Genomic DNA, 17922 nt, shown 5'->3' on the forward strand with positions numbered 1-17922 from the left:
TGCGAGCTTTCCTTGCTACTGTAAGGATCCAAAGAGGGAGCTTATGTTCTTAGGATCTATGAATCCCTTCCTATGGTTTCCCTTTAGCCGCCAGCCCAGGATCATGTTTGTCATCCAGTGACTCAGTATTGTTTCTGTAAACACTCTGTGGACATGAACCAAAAGAAGGGATGTCAGGTTTTGAGCTCTATTTTGCTGTTTCCTATTGCTTTCTCATCAATAGCACAGTCTTTACAGAAACAATTATGGCTCCTGCTGGCAGGAGCAGAACTTTGGTGGCGCTGAAAGTCCTTGTGTTGGGTTTTCAGGCTAGCACTTCAACCCATTCAGTCTTTCCAGCTTTTAAGTTAAGCATGGTTCCCTTGGAAGTCAGCAGGTTGTGCTGCAGAATGGTTGTGCATTGGACTGTCTCTACTGTGATATATGATTTTGCCTCCTAAGGAAATGAAGTTCTGTATTTTTCATTAAGAATAAGGTGATACTATGCTGCTTCAGTTGCAGGAGGGATCAGGTGTACAGAGCAGGTGCAGCGTATGTAAGGACCACCACTTCCCCCTGCAGAGGAATGCAGGTCTATAAACAGCTACAGAAGAAGTTTGCTAGGTCAGAGGGTTTAAGTGAAGGGAAGGCTGCTTGAGTATCATAAGCTCCCAGGGATTTCAATGCTGTTAGGTTTGCTGTGAGCAGGGTTGTGGGTTTTGGTTTTTTTTAGTAATTCTAGGATGTGCTTTTTTGCTGAGTCCTATTTTCAGGTTTTCTTTAAACAGCTCTGGTACTGAGTGCTGCTTTTAGTATTGGTCGGCATTGCCCTGGTCCTGTGGAGGTCAACGATGGGTAACATACCAAGTGATATTATAAGCTGGTTATGCAGGAACATTGAGATATATCTGGAGGATGAATCCTTTAATTGCTTTTAACTTCATGGAAAGCTCAGACAATTTTCAGTTCTTTGAAATAGCATGCCAGGTCTTATGGAGAATACCTGAAAGCCAAGCACTTGTTTTCCCTGTGTGGAGATCCAGCATCTGGGGGCAGTTGCAGGAGTTTTGCTCCAGTAGGGTAGACAGTTCTGGCAACAGATAAAAGGCAAGGGCCTACCACAGTACCAGGAGGTCTGGGTATCTGTATGGCTCCAGAAGAACCAGCATGAGTGTATACATTGAGTGGTACAGCTGTAAAATTTACTTAGCTGAAGAGTTTTAATAGGCTTTGTGGTAAAGGTTTTAAATAGCCATGTCTCCTCCATACCACTTGCTTGTCATGCATGTCTCCAAGATTGCTGCTCTTGCAATTGAGGGAGTAAGACTTGCAGAGAGAGGTTGTATTTTATTTGACTAACTGATGCAAGTTGGGGAGGGGGTTGAGGTAAGCTTCTGGGCTCACAGTCTTTCTTCCTGATAGTAATTCTAAGTAGAAACCTGGTAGGTTGCTCACTGAAAGTTAAATTTGAGCTGAGTAGGTATTTAAGCTGAAATATCACTGGGTAAATAGAATGGTGATGAAGATGATGGATAGCTGGGCCTTCTTGATAACTGTGCTTTCTTAGTGATATGGAGTAAATCTTGAGTTTGTCAAGCTTGGCTTTGACTTGCTCAAGAGCTGAAGCTTCTATTGCACATTCTGGATAATGTTGCATGAGACAAACATTGGGTTTTGCTTGTAAGAGGTTTTCATTCAATACTGTCCACTATTGAGAAAGAAAAGGCTGGAACCATTTATCGTAAATGTACTTAATGAAATAGCGTGCATGGTTCTGACATTAGATCTTAAACTGATGGTCCCTGGGAGGCTGGCATAAGTTAAAAACTAGTCTAGGTAGTATTTACTGTTTAAAACAACAATAACAAAAAAAAGTCTCAGAATAGTTTGATCATTTCTGCTGTTAAATGGCTTTTGATAAGCCATCTGTTAATGCTTTGTAAATAGAGATAAATTTGAGCCTAGAGTGTAAGATAACTGAAATTCACACCCCTGCCTCCACTTCCCCATTTTTTAAAAGGGTGATTAACTTGAAAATGACACCATTTCTTTAAAATGTTTTTTCTGTTAGGTATATCTTCAGATAATTGTAACAAGAAGATCAGAGGGAACAGGCTTTAGTTTGTATGTGAAACAACTGTTCGCTCAGGCAGCTTGCTTGTAAAGCTTCTTTATGCTGAAACAGGGAAGAGAGAACATTTATAAGAAACTGGTTGCAAAACCCTAGCTGTTAGTGGCATGGAAAAGAGAAGTTTTAGTATACCTGAAACAATTTGATTTAACTTTTAAAAATGATCTACTTCTCATACTGACTGTGTACCTTTAAAAGTTGCCAGCTGTGGCTATCTCAGGGCATGTACATAGGCTTGAACAATGTTAAATTGAGTTGCTAATGTTTTCAAAGGAAGATGTGGACTAAATCACAGACATCAGCTGTGCTGCTGAAAGGCACATTCACAACACTGACAGTCTCTCATATTTGCCCTCTCTGGTAGATTCAGCTAATTGGGAGCTGCAGATGTTAAATACTTAAGTATTTAAGGTATTAATTCAGTCATGCACTTGCAGAGAAAGAAAGAAGTTTTCTTTGAGCGGTGTTTCTGTACACTTAATTCCTTTGGGAGCAAGGCTGGGGAGAAATCACTAGGTTCGCATCAGTTTGAATTACTGTATGTTAGGGGCAGCAGGGCCTGACTTGGAAGGATTCTTAAAGCACATTCTTAGTGTTAAAAATGTGCTGTTTCTTCTTTAAATCGGCAATAAGTAAATGTTTAATAGAACATTGTGTCACTGTCACGGAAGTGTGGATGGATGTGGTTCTTGGCACCTGTGCTACAAGTCTCTCTATGCCAGGCTGCCACTTTTTCTGTGTAGTCATGTTAATTTTACTTATAGACCTGTAGTACAACAAGACCTTGTCAGGGAGATGGTAAAAAGGTCGTCCCTGTGCTGAAGATTTTTGCTTCACTCAGTCAAAGGAGCAGCTGAAGCAAGAGTTGAGCACTGTCTTTGTGATATAAGGTGTAAGGAACATTTTTGCTCCAAAAATTGCATGGCAGAATATCACAGAAAAGTTGAGGCTTAAGAACACTTTCTGCAGCTAAACTGTAGCTGAGCAGTAGTGCAAAGCCTTTGGGTTTTTTGGCGCGTATAGTGATATTACAGTTGTGTCTCATAGCCTGTGTCTGTTTTGCCAGCTGTTGTACAGGCCCAGCAAGAGCAGTCTCTGCCCTGACCAGCTTGCTGCCTAAATAGCCAGGGTAAACAAGGGCTGGGAGGGGAAGCAGAGGTACAGAGATGTCAACCAAGCTGCCCCCTGTGCAGCAGGTCAGTGTCAGAGCCAGGAATAGCAGAGGGTGCTTTGAGCCTTCATCCAGTGCCTGCCTGCTGGACCACCTTGGACTGCAGAAATCGGAGAGGCAAAGAGCTCATTGCAAGGTGATTCTTTATTTAAAGCATGGAAGAAAGGACTGAAGTTGCAGCTGGGCTAAACTTATTTCCTCTTTGTTACAAAGGAATTTTAGAGGGCAAGTTAAAAGTTGCAACCTAAATAGCTTGACAATGTGCTCTTTGTAATATATTAATAGCTGTTGTCAAAATACAGAAATGTTCCACTGTGTGTTTTCTCTCTGCCTGTTTCTGTTATGCCTGCTAGGATCATGGCATATTCTCCAGTTCAAAGAAACCGATTAATTAATAGATGAATTTATCATCTCTGAGTATTTAAGAGCTTGTGTAAGCACTGTGGGTTAATAAAAGCTGTGTTTTCTCCAGGTCTTGGAAAAAATATATACACCTGCAGGAGCAGGAAATGGCCAATCTATGCGAGTCAAATCTAAATGCAAACTGCAGCAATCATAGGAGACCTCTGCCTTCAGTACTGGAGGGGGAGGGAGTGTGAATGCCTGTAAAGCTGCTTCAGTTTCCTTCGTCTTTTAAAACTTGTTTTACTGAAGTTTCATTACTTTAAGTCAGAAATTAAGTAGGCAATGAACTGGTGCAGATGATGCAGAGGAGAATACTCTGGGGAGGATATTGCAATAACGGCAAAAGCCTGGAAGAGGGCACACAGCTATTGCTTTGTGCTGAAAAAGTCAGTAGTTTTTAGAAACTCCTATTAGATTTGTTCTTATTCTGTCTTAAACTGTTCTGGGCAGGACAGATCTGCCAGGACAGCTCCATAATTTCAAAACTGCTTCTTGTTCTGGGAACCTGAAATTCTTCATAAGAGTTCTTTCAGGCTTGCCTAACCTTCCCTTAAAATATTCATGAGTTCAAAGTGGAAGAAGAATTTTATGTACTTCAGGGCTTAAAAAAATGTGTGCTGTGCTTGTTGCTATTATACCTGTAACGTGCATCAGTGACCTAGCTATGCAAATACTACCCTGACGGTCTATGCTTTCACATCAGAATATACATGACAACTATTGAGCAGCTGCAGGTTTTCTCAGATCTTCCTGGGGCTATGCATTTTTTGAAGCAGCCCAGATTTCATCTCCAAACAGCCTGCATAAGTCCCTGGGAGAGGCCAAACCCTGTAGTTTCTAGCCATGATCCCATTGCAATTACTTGAGAGGGCGTTTGATTGGCAGGGTGGTCTGGCTCAGTGTTGGTGATGCTGGTTTTTTGGAAAGCCTATGTGAAGGTGTGTGTCTTTGTGTGTACAGAAATTTGCCTGCAGGTCTGGCTCTTATTAGAGTCTCTGGCTTCTTCATGCAGGTGAATCGTTAATGAGAGCTGTGAGGTGGAGCGGTAAACCTGCACAGCCTGCTAACATCTGACTGAGATAGTGCAGACACACCAGAGGAGGCAAGGAACAGTGAGAGAACACACTGCAGAGCTCTCTTGCATCTCGGAGTTACTTGAAACTGTGTCAAATAGGAAGGGGGGGAGCGCAGAAGACAGACTGAACCTGGCGGTAAGCTAAATAAAGGTCATGTGCTAAAGGAATTCAGGTGGAATTTTTGCCCTGGAAGAGACATTTTGAAAGCCAGCCGATTTGTTGAGGACAGCAACAGGAGCTCCTGACATAAATAGCTCTTCTGTCTCAGCTGTCTGTTGGTGGCCCATGACTTGTAACTGCACCGAGACCCTGCCACTCAACAGGTGTGTCCTGATTACACAAATAAGTGCAGTTGGTCCCTGTGTTAGCCATCCCTGCCACAGGGCCAAGGTTGAAAGTGGGGCTTAGCCACTGTGACCTATTTGTTCCTCTGTGTGACCCTTCCAGTCGGGCCTGAGGCCGGCTGGTGATGGCTTTCATGCAGACAGCAGATTTTTGTCCACAGGAGAGATTCTGTCTCAGCAGGTCTCTGCTAACCTGCATTTCCAAATGAGCTCTTCAGCACTTAAATGTAGCAAAGTGTGAAGGACTTGGGTGGGTTAGGATGCCCCATGCAGCTGGGAAAATATACAGTATAACATGGTGGTATCTTCTTTGGCACGTGCTGACATTGTGGATGGCCAGTAGAAATATCCCCAGAATGAAATAAAGTACAGAAGCTCTTGCTATTGCAGAAATACCATTTCTGGTGGCAAAGGACTTTGGCTGGGGAAGGGATCACTGAAGGGAAAAACTGTTGGAGGTGAAGCTTTTGGAGGAGATGTGCTTAGTCTCTGGCTGAGTGATTCTTTCATTGTGTTCTTTTGGGGCCCAGGCCAGCAACTGACATGGTAGCTGAGGTCACCTAGGTCAGCGGTGCTGTAGGGGGATAGTCCCAGTCTCTCACTTCAGCAGCTGGGAAGTGGCTTCCAGAAGGAATATTACATTTCTTTTGGTAACTCTGCCAAGAAAGAGAGGAAATCCATAGTTTGAGCAAAATACTTCAACTTTTTTGTAGGGTGGGGTGAGGTCGGAAGGGGGAAATGAAAAATCCTTTATAATTGATTGCTTGGGATGGCTTTTATCCTGGAACTCTCAGGCTGTAAGAAATATTCAGCTTTTCTTTCTTACTGTAACAAAGTCTTTATAAAGGGAGCTTCCATCAAAAGTGCATGCAATTGAAAACATGCGTTAGCTCAGGTCTTGTATTGCACTTTATAGCTTGGGATCCTGATAGAGAGCTTTTTGGATTAAGTAGCTAATAAAAAAGATAGCCTTGCATGTTCTGAATCATGTAACTTTATCAGCTGTTGGTAACTGACACCTTAGTAGCAGTGGTGAAATAATGGACTCTGGGCTTCAAGAACATTTGTTTGAATTTCGTGGAGTTTTCACATTCAGTTTTCACTGGTTCCTTCATCCTGTGTTTCCTGTCATCCTTCTTGGATGCTGGGCTGTACTTCACTTGCTTTCTGATGCAAGACTCTGTAGGTCCTGGTAAAAATAGCAGTCCTTAGCGAGTCAGCCTTCAGCAGTCTTCACTGCTGGGTGGTTTCTCTAGGAACCTGAATGCGAAGATCTTGATTTCACAGAGCACTTAAGCATGCAGTGAATTTTAAGTGTGTGTTTTACTGTTTTGCTAGATTGTATACTAAGAAAGGTCAAGGTATTCATTGGCTGATGGACAGTGGTCCTTCCACAGCCTTTTACATAGCATTTGTCCTCATAAGATGGTTTAGTCTCCTGAATCTTTGGATGATCAATTCGGTGGCTGAACTGAGAGGTACTTGGTTAAGTCAACCACTCAGTGTAGATGTGTGATGTCTGTTGATTGTCTCGGTCATCATGGAACAATACTTAAAGATTTGCATGTATAGAAAGTGTGTTGATCATGATTGAAGCAAAATAGTCTTTGTAGGGGAGAAAAGGATCTTTTTTATCAAATTATTAAGTTTGTATGTTGATGCCTGCTTTAACTTTCTAAGATTTGAAAACTGCTCTTGTGCATTGAAGTGATACTCCTTGCCTTTTTCTGTGTGTTCTGGGACTTACTTTGTGGGGTGCTTTTGTGGAAGCAAATCAAATTATCTCAGCACTTGATTCCATCACTGAGCTTGATTTAACTTCCCTTCTGGTATAGGGGATCAGATGTCTCTGACGAACACTTGAAAATCATTGCAGTTCAGTTGTTGCTGCCCTGGTATTGGCAAAGGGGAGGGATGTATCAGTCCAATTTCTACATCCACTTTCTCATGGCCTCTGTATGTTCTGTCCCCTTTCTTGCCTCTATTTTGAATAAATAAAATGTCTCGGAAATAGAAGGTGGATGCTTCTAAGACATGTTTAAATTAGCTGGATCCAGAATTGCTATATGGGGGTGGCAGGCTGGATAAATAATATATCAATGGTAAAACAAACACATACCCACACACCATCCCCCCTCCAGCCTCCAACCCCACTAGACCTCTCCCATATAGTCCTTCTTACCCACCCTTGACACTTCTGGACAGGAACTGTTGATTTGTGTGAAGGAATGAGGTGTCTGTTACAGGAGTAACTGCAGTAATGGTACTCTGGGCCAAGCCAATGTGTGATTCTGAAATTCCTCTTTCAGCTGCAGGAGGATCAAGGCCTTCCCCTAACTAGAAAAGTGACCAGCACTGTAAGGTGGAAGCTGCTTTTTTTGACCTTGGATTCACCTTTTTCAGAGCCTTGGAAATTACATCTAGTCTTAGTAGGGTTTGTGCATTGAGCTCAGGATGTCTGGTTGGGCTAGTATGTGTTGGGGAGGGGGTTGTGGCGTGAGTGCGTTTTCCATCACTGTGCAAGCTGGTGACTTAAAATCTGTACGTAGGGAGAACTTAACCGAGGGTTGAGTGTGGGGAGAAGTGTTTTGGAGTAATGAATGGAACTGGATGTAGGCGGAGAGCCTGAACTCTGTCTGGGAGAGTAATAAGCAATGAGGAGGCTGCTGGACCTGACCTGACTTTTCAGTGCCGCGCATTCCTCATCTCAGACACTATCTGGCCCCGTAAGTTCCTGCAAGTGCTTCCTTTAAAAAAATAATTCCTTTTCTTGCAGCCTAAGCTAACTGTGTAGTTTGTTGTTTGGTTTCAGTGGTTTTTTTTAAGGGTTAGGAGAAATGAAGAACTTGTGGCTTCCAAAATTCAGTTTTATTTGATGTGGCTCTACTGATCATAAACTTAGAGTTGCAAAGCTTTCTAGGGAACGAAAAGCTTTTCTGTGTGCGGCTTCTGTTTTTGTTTAAAATGGGTCACATGCCCAGGAATGCAGTCAAATTATAATGGTGACTAAGTGCCGGAAAGCATAGAAAAGGGGAGGGAAGGGTGAGCAGAAAAAAAGGAGCCTGAGGCTATGGAAGGAAGGCTGGGAAAATGAGAATCTGGCCAGGCCCCAGGGCCAGGTTAGAGATTCCTACACCCATTAACAACCTCAGGAGATGTTTATTTACAGGGAGCTAATCTTTGTTTGAAAAATGACAGAGCACCCAAAAATCCCCCTTTTTGGAAGTGAGTTGGGGGCACGGTAGGGATAGGAGGAGGGAACTGGTTCTGATCTGGCACCAGTCTCCATCTCTTGAGGATCTTCCCTTCATCCTATGCACCTGGGAACATTGGCTGTTGGGAAATGCATGAAAAGGGGATAAACTCTTTTAATCTAGTAAGTGATTCACAACCCCTAGTTCCAAAGGGTAACTTCAAAGTTTCTTGTTTGTACTTTTCTGATCTTTTCTACCTAAGCAGCCCCACCAAGGATATTGAATAATTAAGTTTATGGTATGAGAAAGATGGGAGCTAAAGCTGCCTTTTTCACCCCTCTTTAATCAACTCTGGATCATTAAAGCGAAACAGATGTTGAACAGCTGTTTGAGCTGGTTGTGTTCATGTAGACTCTGAAGAGATCTTGGTCCCAGGTCTCTGTGGTACCTACCTTTTGTCACCTTTTGAGCTGTGTTGATCTTGGCTTGTCTCAGCTCGTCCCAATAATTTTGATTTGTATTCCAGAAACTGCTTATGAACTATAGTCTCTCTTGTAGTAACTTTATCTGACTGTAAGTAGAGAATTTTCCAGCAATGTGGTGGAATTCTCTATCCTTTGGTGAGCTGCTGGAAAAGATAGGCCATCTTGGGGTGTGTGTGCATTGGGTGGTTGTACAGATGAATTTTATTTTTAGTTTGAATGTATCTTGACTTCTAATTATTTTATCTGGTTATGATTGTCAGGCACGTGAGGATCTGGAGCAGTTTTCTTTACTAGTCTTCTGGCTAGGCACACTCTTCTGGCTTCTAGTTTGTGTTCTCCTGACTAGTGTTTCCTCCATCTGTTCTTGTATGGTGTTCTCTTACCTTAACTGTCTGTCTTTAGTCTCTGTTAGAAGAGTGATGTCCTGTTTCTCTGGTTGTTCTGGTAGTTTCTTTCCATGTCACTTTGTTTTGATTACATTTTGTCTGAACCTGTGTTGCATTCAGCATACTAGATCAGGCCTGGATCAGATTTAAGGCTTGCACACTAGTGACCATCAGGGATTATCTTTATGAAAACTGAAAGCTTTCTATGCTCATAAGCACCCACTCTGCCCAGTGTTCCTTTTCTGTCAACTCTCACAAATGTGCTTGCTCCAGCGTGGCTCAGGCACCATCAATGTTTGCCATTCCATCATTTGTGGAACCAGTGAGAGCATACCTGTGACCAGCTTGAGTGTATTTGTTGTCCATATAGCATCAGTCCTGATTGCTAATCTCATCTCTCTTCCTCTGTCTGCAGAGCAGCTGGCATTCCAGTGAAGGAAAGGGTGAAAGTATCTCGGAACTGGAAGCATGGACGCTGCAGGAGAGAGATAGTCCTGAAATGGAAATGCAAGCAAGTGGCTCCTTTCTCTTCTACTTTGTTCTGTGTCAGCTGCTGTGGGGCCTTGGGTTTGTGTCTGTGCCCTGAAGTGAGATGTGACCCCTTGTGATCCACGGGGTCTTACAAATAATGTCACTAGCCTGTTTTGGGTGTTGCTAGCTAGCTGGATGTGGGGTGACTGGAGTTGCTGTCTTGCCCTAGGGATTCACTCACAGAGTCGAGAGTTCCTTTCTTAGTAAGAGCTTGAATTTGTCATTGTTCTGATCTCTGCAGTTCTAGTTGGGTTTAGCAATCTTTACTACAGACTTCGAACTGTTGTGTTCCTATCTGTTGCTGTATACCATTTTTCTGTCCTGTTCTTAAAATGAGCATACCTTGATCCCAGATGTAGACTTCTGTCCGCTCAGAATGCTTAGTTTGTGTCCTGTGCTTTATTCTGGCCCCTGATTTGGATGTACAAATCTAAAAATCTAAAATGCTACTTGCTGTTCTTCTACCTTATGCTTCTTCCATTCTCCTACCTTACGCTTCTCTCCTTCACTAAAGAAATATGTATATTTGGCATTAATGAGAGGAGATTGTTGTTAAATTCTTGCTCTTGCTTAAAAAGGTGCACTCAGCTTTCAAAGCAAAGCATAAGATAGATCTCTTGTCTGAACGGCACACCTAAATTTTCAGACCGACAGAAAAATGAGAAAGACTATGGTTTGTTAGCTACTGAAGAACAAGGGACCTTCTGCTGAGCTTTCATGCCTTTTTGTGCTGTGTAGATTGAAGTGGTGGATAATGTGCCGGTGCTTGTCTAAAGTCCTGGGAACAGCTGTAATGAGCAGAGTGGTTTTTGGTGCAGGTTGTATACCTGCCTTTGAAGTGCTTGCAACCATCTGTGAAGGCTCTGTGGATGTTAGAGATCATTACTAAACCAGCTTCCCAAATAAAAAGGCAAGGACTGATTTAATGAGGCCACCATCCAAATGGCATCCTCTAATTTTCATTTATCCTACTTCAAATTTGTTACTTCTCCTTATGAAAAAGCCATAGAAAAAAGTAAAAAGCTAAACTGCAACAGGAGAGCCATAGAAACTGGCTGTAGTCTAGGTAAGCTGGGTATTCACTTGCTTTTAGAGGACTGCGTAGGAGTGAAGGAAGGAAGGGGAAATCAAAGCCCACCTAAAACAAAGCTGCTGCTCCAAAGATGCCTCCTATTTTTTCCATGCATATGATCAAGTCCCAGATGAACGTTGTAACCTGTGCTCAACTGCTTTGTCCATGTGACTAACAGCCTGTTGCTGGAGATGAATGCAGGCAAGCAGGAAACTTCTATCTAATAAGCAATCTAGTCCTCTTGCATGTTTCTAGTTCCTCATTGTGATGTTATGAGGTGTGGCCGTGCGTAATGGCTCTGCTGACGCAGAAAATCATGGCTCTGAGGATGAATAATCTGGAAAAAAGAAGGAGACAGGTTTTTATGAGAAGGCACCCTGCTTTCAAAACAGTTTGTTCCTGAATAGTTTGAAAACTGAAAGGCTGCTCTTTGGAAAGGCTCTGGTTTTATTCAACTTTTGCATGGGTATTGGTGCACTCAGCAATGACTGCAGGGTGGAGACAATTTCATGCATCCATGCCTGATAGGACACAAGCCCCATGTCTCTCTTTATCTGGCCTTGCCATGTCTAGAAGGCCTATTTGCTGATTCTGTGGTGGCTACACAGAAGTGAGATCTTGAGCAAAGAGCTCACTGGCTAAGTGTGTGCATTGTAGCCTGTTCTGTTTTCTGGATTTCGGTTTTGTTTCAAGAATAAGTAAACTTCTTGTGATGACAGACTTGATTCAGACTTTTCTTGAGAGTCTCCTTTTGGTCTCCCAGGAAGTGAAGCATATTGTCCACTTGTAACTTCAGCCTTCAAAATACTTTGGAACAGCTTCTTTAACAGTCTGCTGCTCTTGGCTTGGAACCTGTCTGTAGGAACCCGCCACTGTCTCATAGGTAGCAAGGGGCGGAAAGGGTGTATGGGCTCTTCTGAAAGACCGGCAACAGAAATCAAGAGGTTGCTCTGCAGTTGCTTTTGGCTCAGCTGTGCAAGAGGTGTGAATGTAGAAAAAAACCTTCTCTGCATGATGAGCACACAGTTCTTGGATAGCCTCAGGCTTACCCTGCTGCTTTACCTATTGGTATACAGAGAATGTAGGAAGTGGAGGACTTTCTGTCTGTAAGAAGACCTGTGTTATCTGACATGCCTGCTCCCCTGCTCAGATGCATGTGAAACAGTGGCAGCTTTGTGGTCTCTGCTAGACATCAGCAAATAACGTACAGGATCAAGACTGTACCAAGAGCCTCGTATTGAAGGCTCTGTTAGAAATGCTTGGCATAGCTTACAAATACCTGGTAGTCTAGTTTCTTAAGAAGTGCAGGGCTCTTGAAGAGGTGTCAGAGAGCCTGAAGTATTTCCTATCTAAACTCACTACTCATCTTTTATCCATCTTCTCCTTCAGAGATTCCATGCTTCCTTTTCCTCAGTTCTTGGTTAGAAAAATGCCAACAATGTGATCTGTTTTGTATGTTGCTGGAGAAGCTTCACTTAGCTGTGCTACTATATTAAGCCCTGCTTTCGCATGTGACCAGCAGCTTGAACTTGACAGTTTCCTGAGTGGGCATTTGCTTTTGTTGGTGTTTACATATGCAATCTTTTTTCTTTTTGTGTGTGAAGTTGTTTTGGTTTGGTTTCTTCTCCCCACTCCTGCACCCCACAACTTGCTGTCTGTTTGCAGTTTGATGCCCTGGATGGAGCTGGATGGCGAGTATCTCTACCTGTCTCAAGCGGAGAACATCCAGGCTTACCGCCTCTGTGCAGGCAGCACGGGTTTGCAGTGTCACCCTCAAGCTATCTTCTCTGGCCACCAGGAGGATGTGTGTCGCTTTGTTCTTGTCAACTCCCACATCGTCAGTGGAGGGGGGTAAGTCGGGCGAATGAAAGAGCCCAGGGAGTATGGCAGTGAAGTTGGAAAGTTTTTGTGTAACTCCAGCCCAGAGCAGAGGGGTCGATCTACAAAGTGTCCTTGTGCTTGGCTGTGTTCAACTGCTGCTGCTTCCTTTCTTATGATTTGGTTTTGTCCCGACAAAGCTGCTACTACAGCAGCGGAGGAGCCGAGTCTCGTGCTGTTGACCTTATAAAGTGTCCTTTTCTCTTTTGAACCTGTGTGGCTGTCCACAGGATTGTTGTATCAGGATTGACTGATCAAGTAATCCTGACTGATGTGCAGTTTTCATTTCTTTCCCTGTTAGAATTGAGGTAGCCAGGCTGTGTTCTGATATTCAGAATTGCTGGTTAACTGGACTGCAGCGGTGCATAAAGCTTTCTAGAGACAAGTATATGTTTATTAGTCCTACCGACACAATTGTGAAGAGGAGAAAAACTGACAAGCCTTCTGGCACATGCGCCCTTCTTCAGTTATATTTGCATTTGACTAGCCTTTTTTGATTACAGCAAATAACAGAACTGTTATTTATAAATATGTTTTCACTATTAATATACAGAACACTTAAGCACAGAATTGGGAGATGCAAGGATGGCTGCCTGCCCTGGATATCTTGAGACTCTCCCCTGTGAACTGTAGCCCAAAATTCAGGTGAAAATGAAGGCATGCATTTAAAATTCCAGTAACTGTATTGGTTGAAAAAAGTCTAAATGTCTTTGTAGTTAATTCAAAGCACAATACCCTGCGCAGCAGCTCTGAAATGAATGAAAAGCTGAGGCTTGGACATGGATGAGAATGACCTGTACTCCAGCTAGTTCCCTTACTCCAGCCACTTAGCATCCAGCCAGGATTCTGGCAAGCTCAGTGCAGTAGGAGGAGGAATGGCTGCTTTGCTAGTTTCTGCAGCTTAACACAAAGTGGCGGGTGGAAAGTCAGCCAGGAAGATTTTCAAGTGCAGCAGATTGGCTCTGACTGGCCAGATGTGGGATTGCAGGAGAACAGGTGATGTGTGAGGAGTGGAGGGTTAATAGTGCTGCATGAATTTCAGTTCTCATGAGATCAGTCCAGGTCTTCTTGTGGCACTCCTAAGCACTTATGGAAGGTGTGTGTCTAAGGGAGATGCAGCTGATAAAGGCTCTCTGCCTGGGGATTTGTTTTTCAGAGATGGAAATATTGTCCTTCACAAGATCCGTGGCTCCTACAGCGCCAAGTTCTCCGCACATGAACAGGAGGTGAACTGTGTGGACTTCCAGGGTGGCCTCATCGTCAGTGGCTCCCGGGACAGAACAGCGAAGGTGAGCAGTGATGTTCCAGCAGCTGTGGTGCTGCTGCAGAGGTGACCTCAGAAGTCTCGTGCCATGAATGTTTGTGTCAGCAGAACTGTTGCGAGCCCTGTCTTGTGCGTGTGCAGGAGGAGTGCTGGGTATCTTGGCGTAGGCTCAGGTCTCTGAAAAGATGCTTGCTGTGCCAAGCTTTTAAGGAAAAGATTTGGCAATATTTTACAACATCAGCTGCTGGTTTAAACTAGGAAGTGCAGAAGGCAGCAGCTGATGTTCTGCTTCCTTCACGGTACATCTGTCTTAACACTTTAGTAGAGATCCATGCCAGTTAGTCTGAAACTTCCCATATGTATCTCAAGCACGTCCTTGCTTTCTGGTGCAGTGCTGCTTTACGTGCTCTCTGTTGTATATTCACTTTCTTCAAGGGACAGCATAATGTCTTTTCCAAATCTGTCTGGTTATGGTTTGTTTATTTGTGGCTTGTGGGGCTTTTTTTTGGCGTGTGTGTGTTGGGTGTTTTTTTTTATGGTTCTTGGTTTGCAAACCACGAGTGAAGTTAGACTATGGATACTGTTTACTCTCTTTTCTTTTCAGTTGGCACCACTAAATCCTTTCACATAATTTCTGATTATTTCTTTTTGAGGCAGGACCTTGTTGATTTTTGTCCTTCTGGATCTGGTTAGCAGTGCTGTATTCCTACATGGACCTGGAGGGTTGTTCTCCTGAGCTATATGTAACCAGCTCTGTTTCAGTAGTTTAGGAAACTCCACACAGGTGTTTCACCCTTGTCCTGCTAGCGTGACAGCAGTACTTGTAGCATCTTCATAACCACATTTCATTGTTGGAAGTGGTCGCTGTATGATGAAAGCTTTGGCTGTTGCTTAGGCTAGGCTGATGGATATTATTGGTACATACCGTAGAGCATTAATGGAATCAAGAGGGAGAAAACTGCTATTCCTGTTTTGCAAGAAGGGAAGCTGGGGCAAAGAAAGACCTAAATGTATCTTTCAAGGTTTTATAGGGAAGTGTGAGCATGCTGAGCAGCATGGCCTTATCTGTTCTTGTTGGTCCCTCTGTATGGGTGTACTCCTGGGTAAAATCACTCTGAAGTAGAGCAGTGTTCAGATGCAAAGGGTGCTGTTGGGATGCTCTTTGCCTCCTGGGAGCAAGTCCTTGATGCTGCTTTGTCTCACGCTTATGCAGGACTGCTCCTCTCCGTTCTGTGGAGCCCCTTTGCTGGGAAAGTGGCTTCTTGCAGCCTCCCTGGTAGCCAGAGGACAGACCTCCCCGACCTTGAGAACAAATTCCTGAAGGCCAGAGGGGAATTTAAGGCTGTTTTTCTTGGAGCTAGTGTGAGATCTTGCCCACCCAGTGCTCCCCACAGCACAGGCTTTAGAGATGTTCACCTCTTATTTTTTTTTTTTTATCATCTCTTTTGTAGGCTGCCTTGTTTGTGTGAATGAGACTCTTGGAGGATGGAAGGGAATCCCTACCAGCCTTTTAAAGGGACTCTAAGTGTGTAAGCTATTGAGGGCTCTGCTGAGTGTTGATTAGGACTAAGCCCTGAAGAGCTGCTAATGTACATTCCTGTGTGATAGGCACCAGATAGTGTCCTCTGAGCAATATTTTTAACCTGTAGGAGATAGGGGTGCCTTAAAAGAGTTAAGCTTTTCTGCTGCTTTTGCTGACACTAGGTGCTAAATTCCCCGCTGACAAGAATAGCCTGCAATCCTGGGCATTATCAACAAACAAACAAATAGGGCACTCCCAGCTTTGAAGTCTTGAAGTGAAACGCTGGGGGTTGGTTACAGAGCTCGGGTTCTGTGGGCCAAGAATGAAGACAAGGTGGAGAAAATGGGGACCACAACCAGGGCCCCAGCAAGAATCTGGGGGGCTTTATTAGGACCCAGAAACAAAGAGGGGGGTGTGGTGAACTGGTGGAAGGGTATGTTCATGTATGCACTGATGAGGGAGGGAAGAGGTTCTCTCACATTGTGAGTGAGCAAGGGGGGCCTATTTGGAAATAGTCTGGGGCACACTTGGGAAACCTGATCAAAAGGGGATGGGTTTATAAAAAGCTATTTTACAGGATAGTGAATGATTAATTTTATAGATAATATGAATGGAAGTTTTTCAGGGATGCTACCAAGACTTCCCACAATGTTCAAGAGAGCAGCAGAGATTTGAACAAATCCTACTTTTTGTTTATTTAACTACAGAAGATGGGAAGTCTCAGTGTTGAATGCTGCCCTACAGAGTATGTGGTGATGGGGGTGCTTTCTCTATTGCCAGTGGAATGGAAGGTCATAGTCATAAGCTGAATCTTTGTGTAACTTTGTGTAACAAGTGCTTGTTTCTGCCAGTGATTGAAGGCTCTGCTCCTTAAAAATAAGTAACGGGAATTCAGGGAAAGGATCCCAGGAAAGGTGAGCATGGCAGTTTTGGCAGCTCTTCTGGCACATTAGCAGCGTACGTCCTACCTTCTGCACCTTCTGGGTGATGTGGCATAACGTGCATCTCTCTCTTTAGGTTTGGTCCCTGTCCGCGGGCAGAGTTGGGCAGTGTCTACATACAGTGCAGACAGAGGATCGAGTGTGGTCCATTGCTATCAGCCCATTATTAAGGTAACAGATCTCTTTATTCCCAATTTCCAACAGAGAGAAGTAAAGGGGTTGGATAGGCTGTGCGTCCGCAAATCTCTGAGGCACCAGTGTGACAGTTCAGGGACTTGATTTGGGTGGAGGCTAATCAGGTGCTTGTGCCTGCAGCAGGAGCTTAGGAAAGAGTGTGTGGTCTTTGTTCCCTATAGCAGTGGAGTGATCCACTCATAGAGAGGCTGTGAAAATGGCCCTGTGTTCCTGTTACTGTCTCAGGTGGGACTTGATGGTTCTTAATTGCAGAGTGAAGTAGATCTTGCTAATTAGAAGCAATGAGCCAGAGCCTCTTGAGTTTTTTTGTACTGAAAAGGTGCTAACTTATATTCTCATTCTCTGGCAAAAGAGATGCCAAGTAAAAAGGTCCCTGCCTGGGAGCTGTGTGCAGTGGTCAAGGCTTAGTTTTCCTTGAGCATGCTGAACTGGGAAAGGTGGAAGTGGAGTTCAGGGATGAGGTTTTCCAGCCTGTCTTGCCCTGTGCTTCCAGTGCAGGTGTAATGCTATAACTGCAACTTTAGCAAGGGCAGTACCTACTCCAGTGTTTTCCAGGGTGTTTTTCAAAGTGCTCCTGTTCTTGAGGAAATGAAAATCTGAGAAACTTCAGCTCTCACTGTTAAATCTTACACTGACCAGCAACGAACGGTCTGTCTCTTTGGTTCACTGTTAAGCTGGTCTTCTGCATGCGAGAGAGATTCTTCCTCAAGGAAGGGGGGAATAAGAGCTGTTGTTGCTGCTCATCTGATGTCTGCAACTAGTCAATTTTAGGCTTGTGCAAAACCAAAATACTTCCCACAACTGCTGTCCTCATTAGATTTCCAAGCTTGTTTTGCAGGCAGCAGTGGTATGGAGCTAATGGCATTATCAGGGAAATGACCCTTGAGGCCTGCTATGATTTTGCTGTTCCCTTGTCCCATTGCTCTGAGTGTTTGAGACGGATAGCATTTTTAAAGAAGTGCCGTGTGTGTTAATGCTGCTGCAAGATGTTAGATAGAAGCCCTTTGCTGTCTTCAGTGCTGCAAGGGCCCCTTTTCTAGCAGCTCTGGCTCTAGCACTGGGGCTGGTTAGAGCCCAGTGGCATGCTGCTTCCTACTCCTAAGTGATGACCTACTGAGGTGGCCTCTTGTCAGGACAGTGTGTCCCTCTCCCTGGTGTGCACGCTTGTGCACACTCTCTGTCACAATATTTACCCACAATCTCCCCACCCCCGCTTTCCTCCCTGCAGGGTGATAAATGGGAGGTGGTAGAACAGCTACCCCATGAACAAGTGGGTTTAAATTGTGCACTCCACTTTTTTTTTTTATGAGACTGTGGACTGTACCAGCCTCCCCTGCTAGCCCACCCT

The 17922-nt window shown here is 44.0% G+C and overlaps 1 protein-coding gene across 1 annotated transcript in view; it reads left to right on the forward strand.

Annotated features, from left to right (window-relative positions):
- FBXW4 (F-box and WD repeat domain containing 4) overlaps window positions 1–17922 on the forward strand; it is a 65970-nt gene that overhangs the window by 5268 nt on the left and 42780 nt on the right. Inside the window, 4 exon segments of the mRNA XM_080402414.1 lie at window positions 9587–9682; window positions 12440–12625; window positions 13809–13941; window positions 16456–16550. Coding sequence (XP_080258540.1) covers window positions 9587–9682; window positions 12440–12625; window positions 13809–13941; window positions 16456–16550 — 510 coding nt within the window.

This window comes from Falco punctatus, assembly GCF_963210335.1.
Source record: "Falco punctatus genome assembly, chromosome: 9".
In the NCBI taxonomy this organism is placed as follows: Eukaryota; Metazoa; Chordata; class Aves; order Falconiformes; family Falconidae; genus Falco; species Falco punctatus.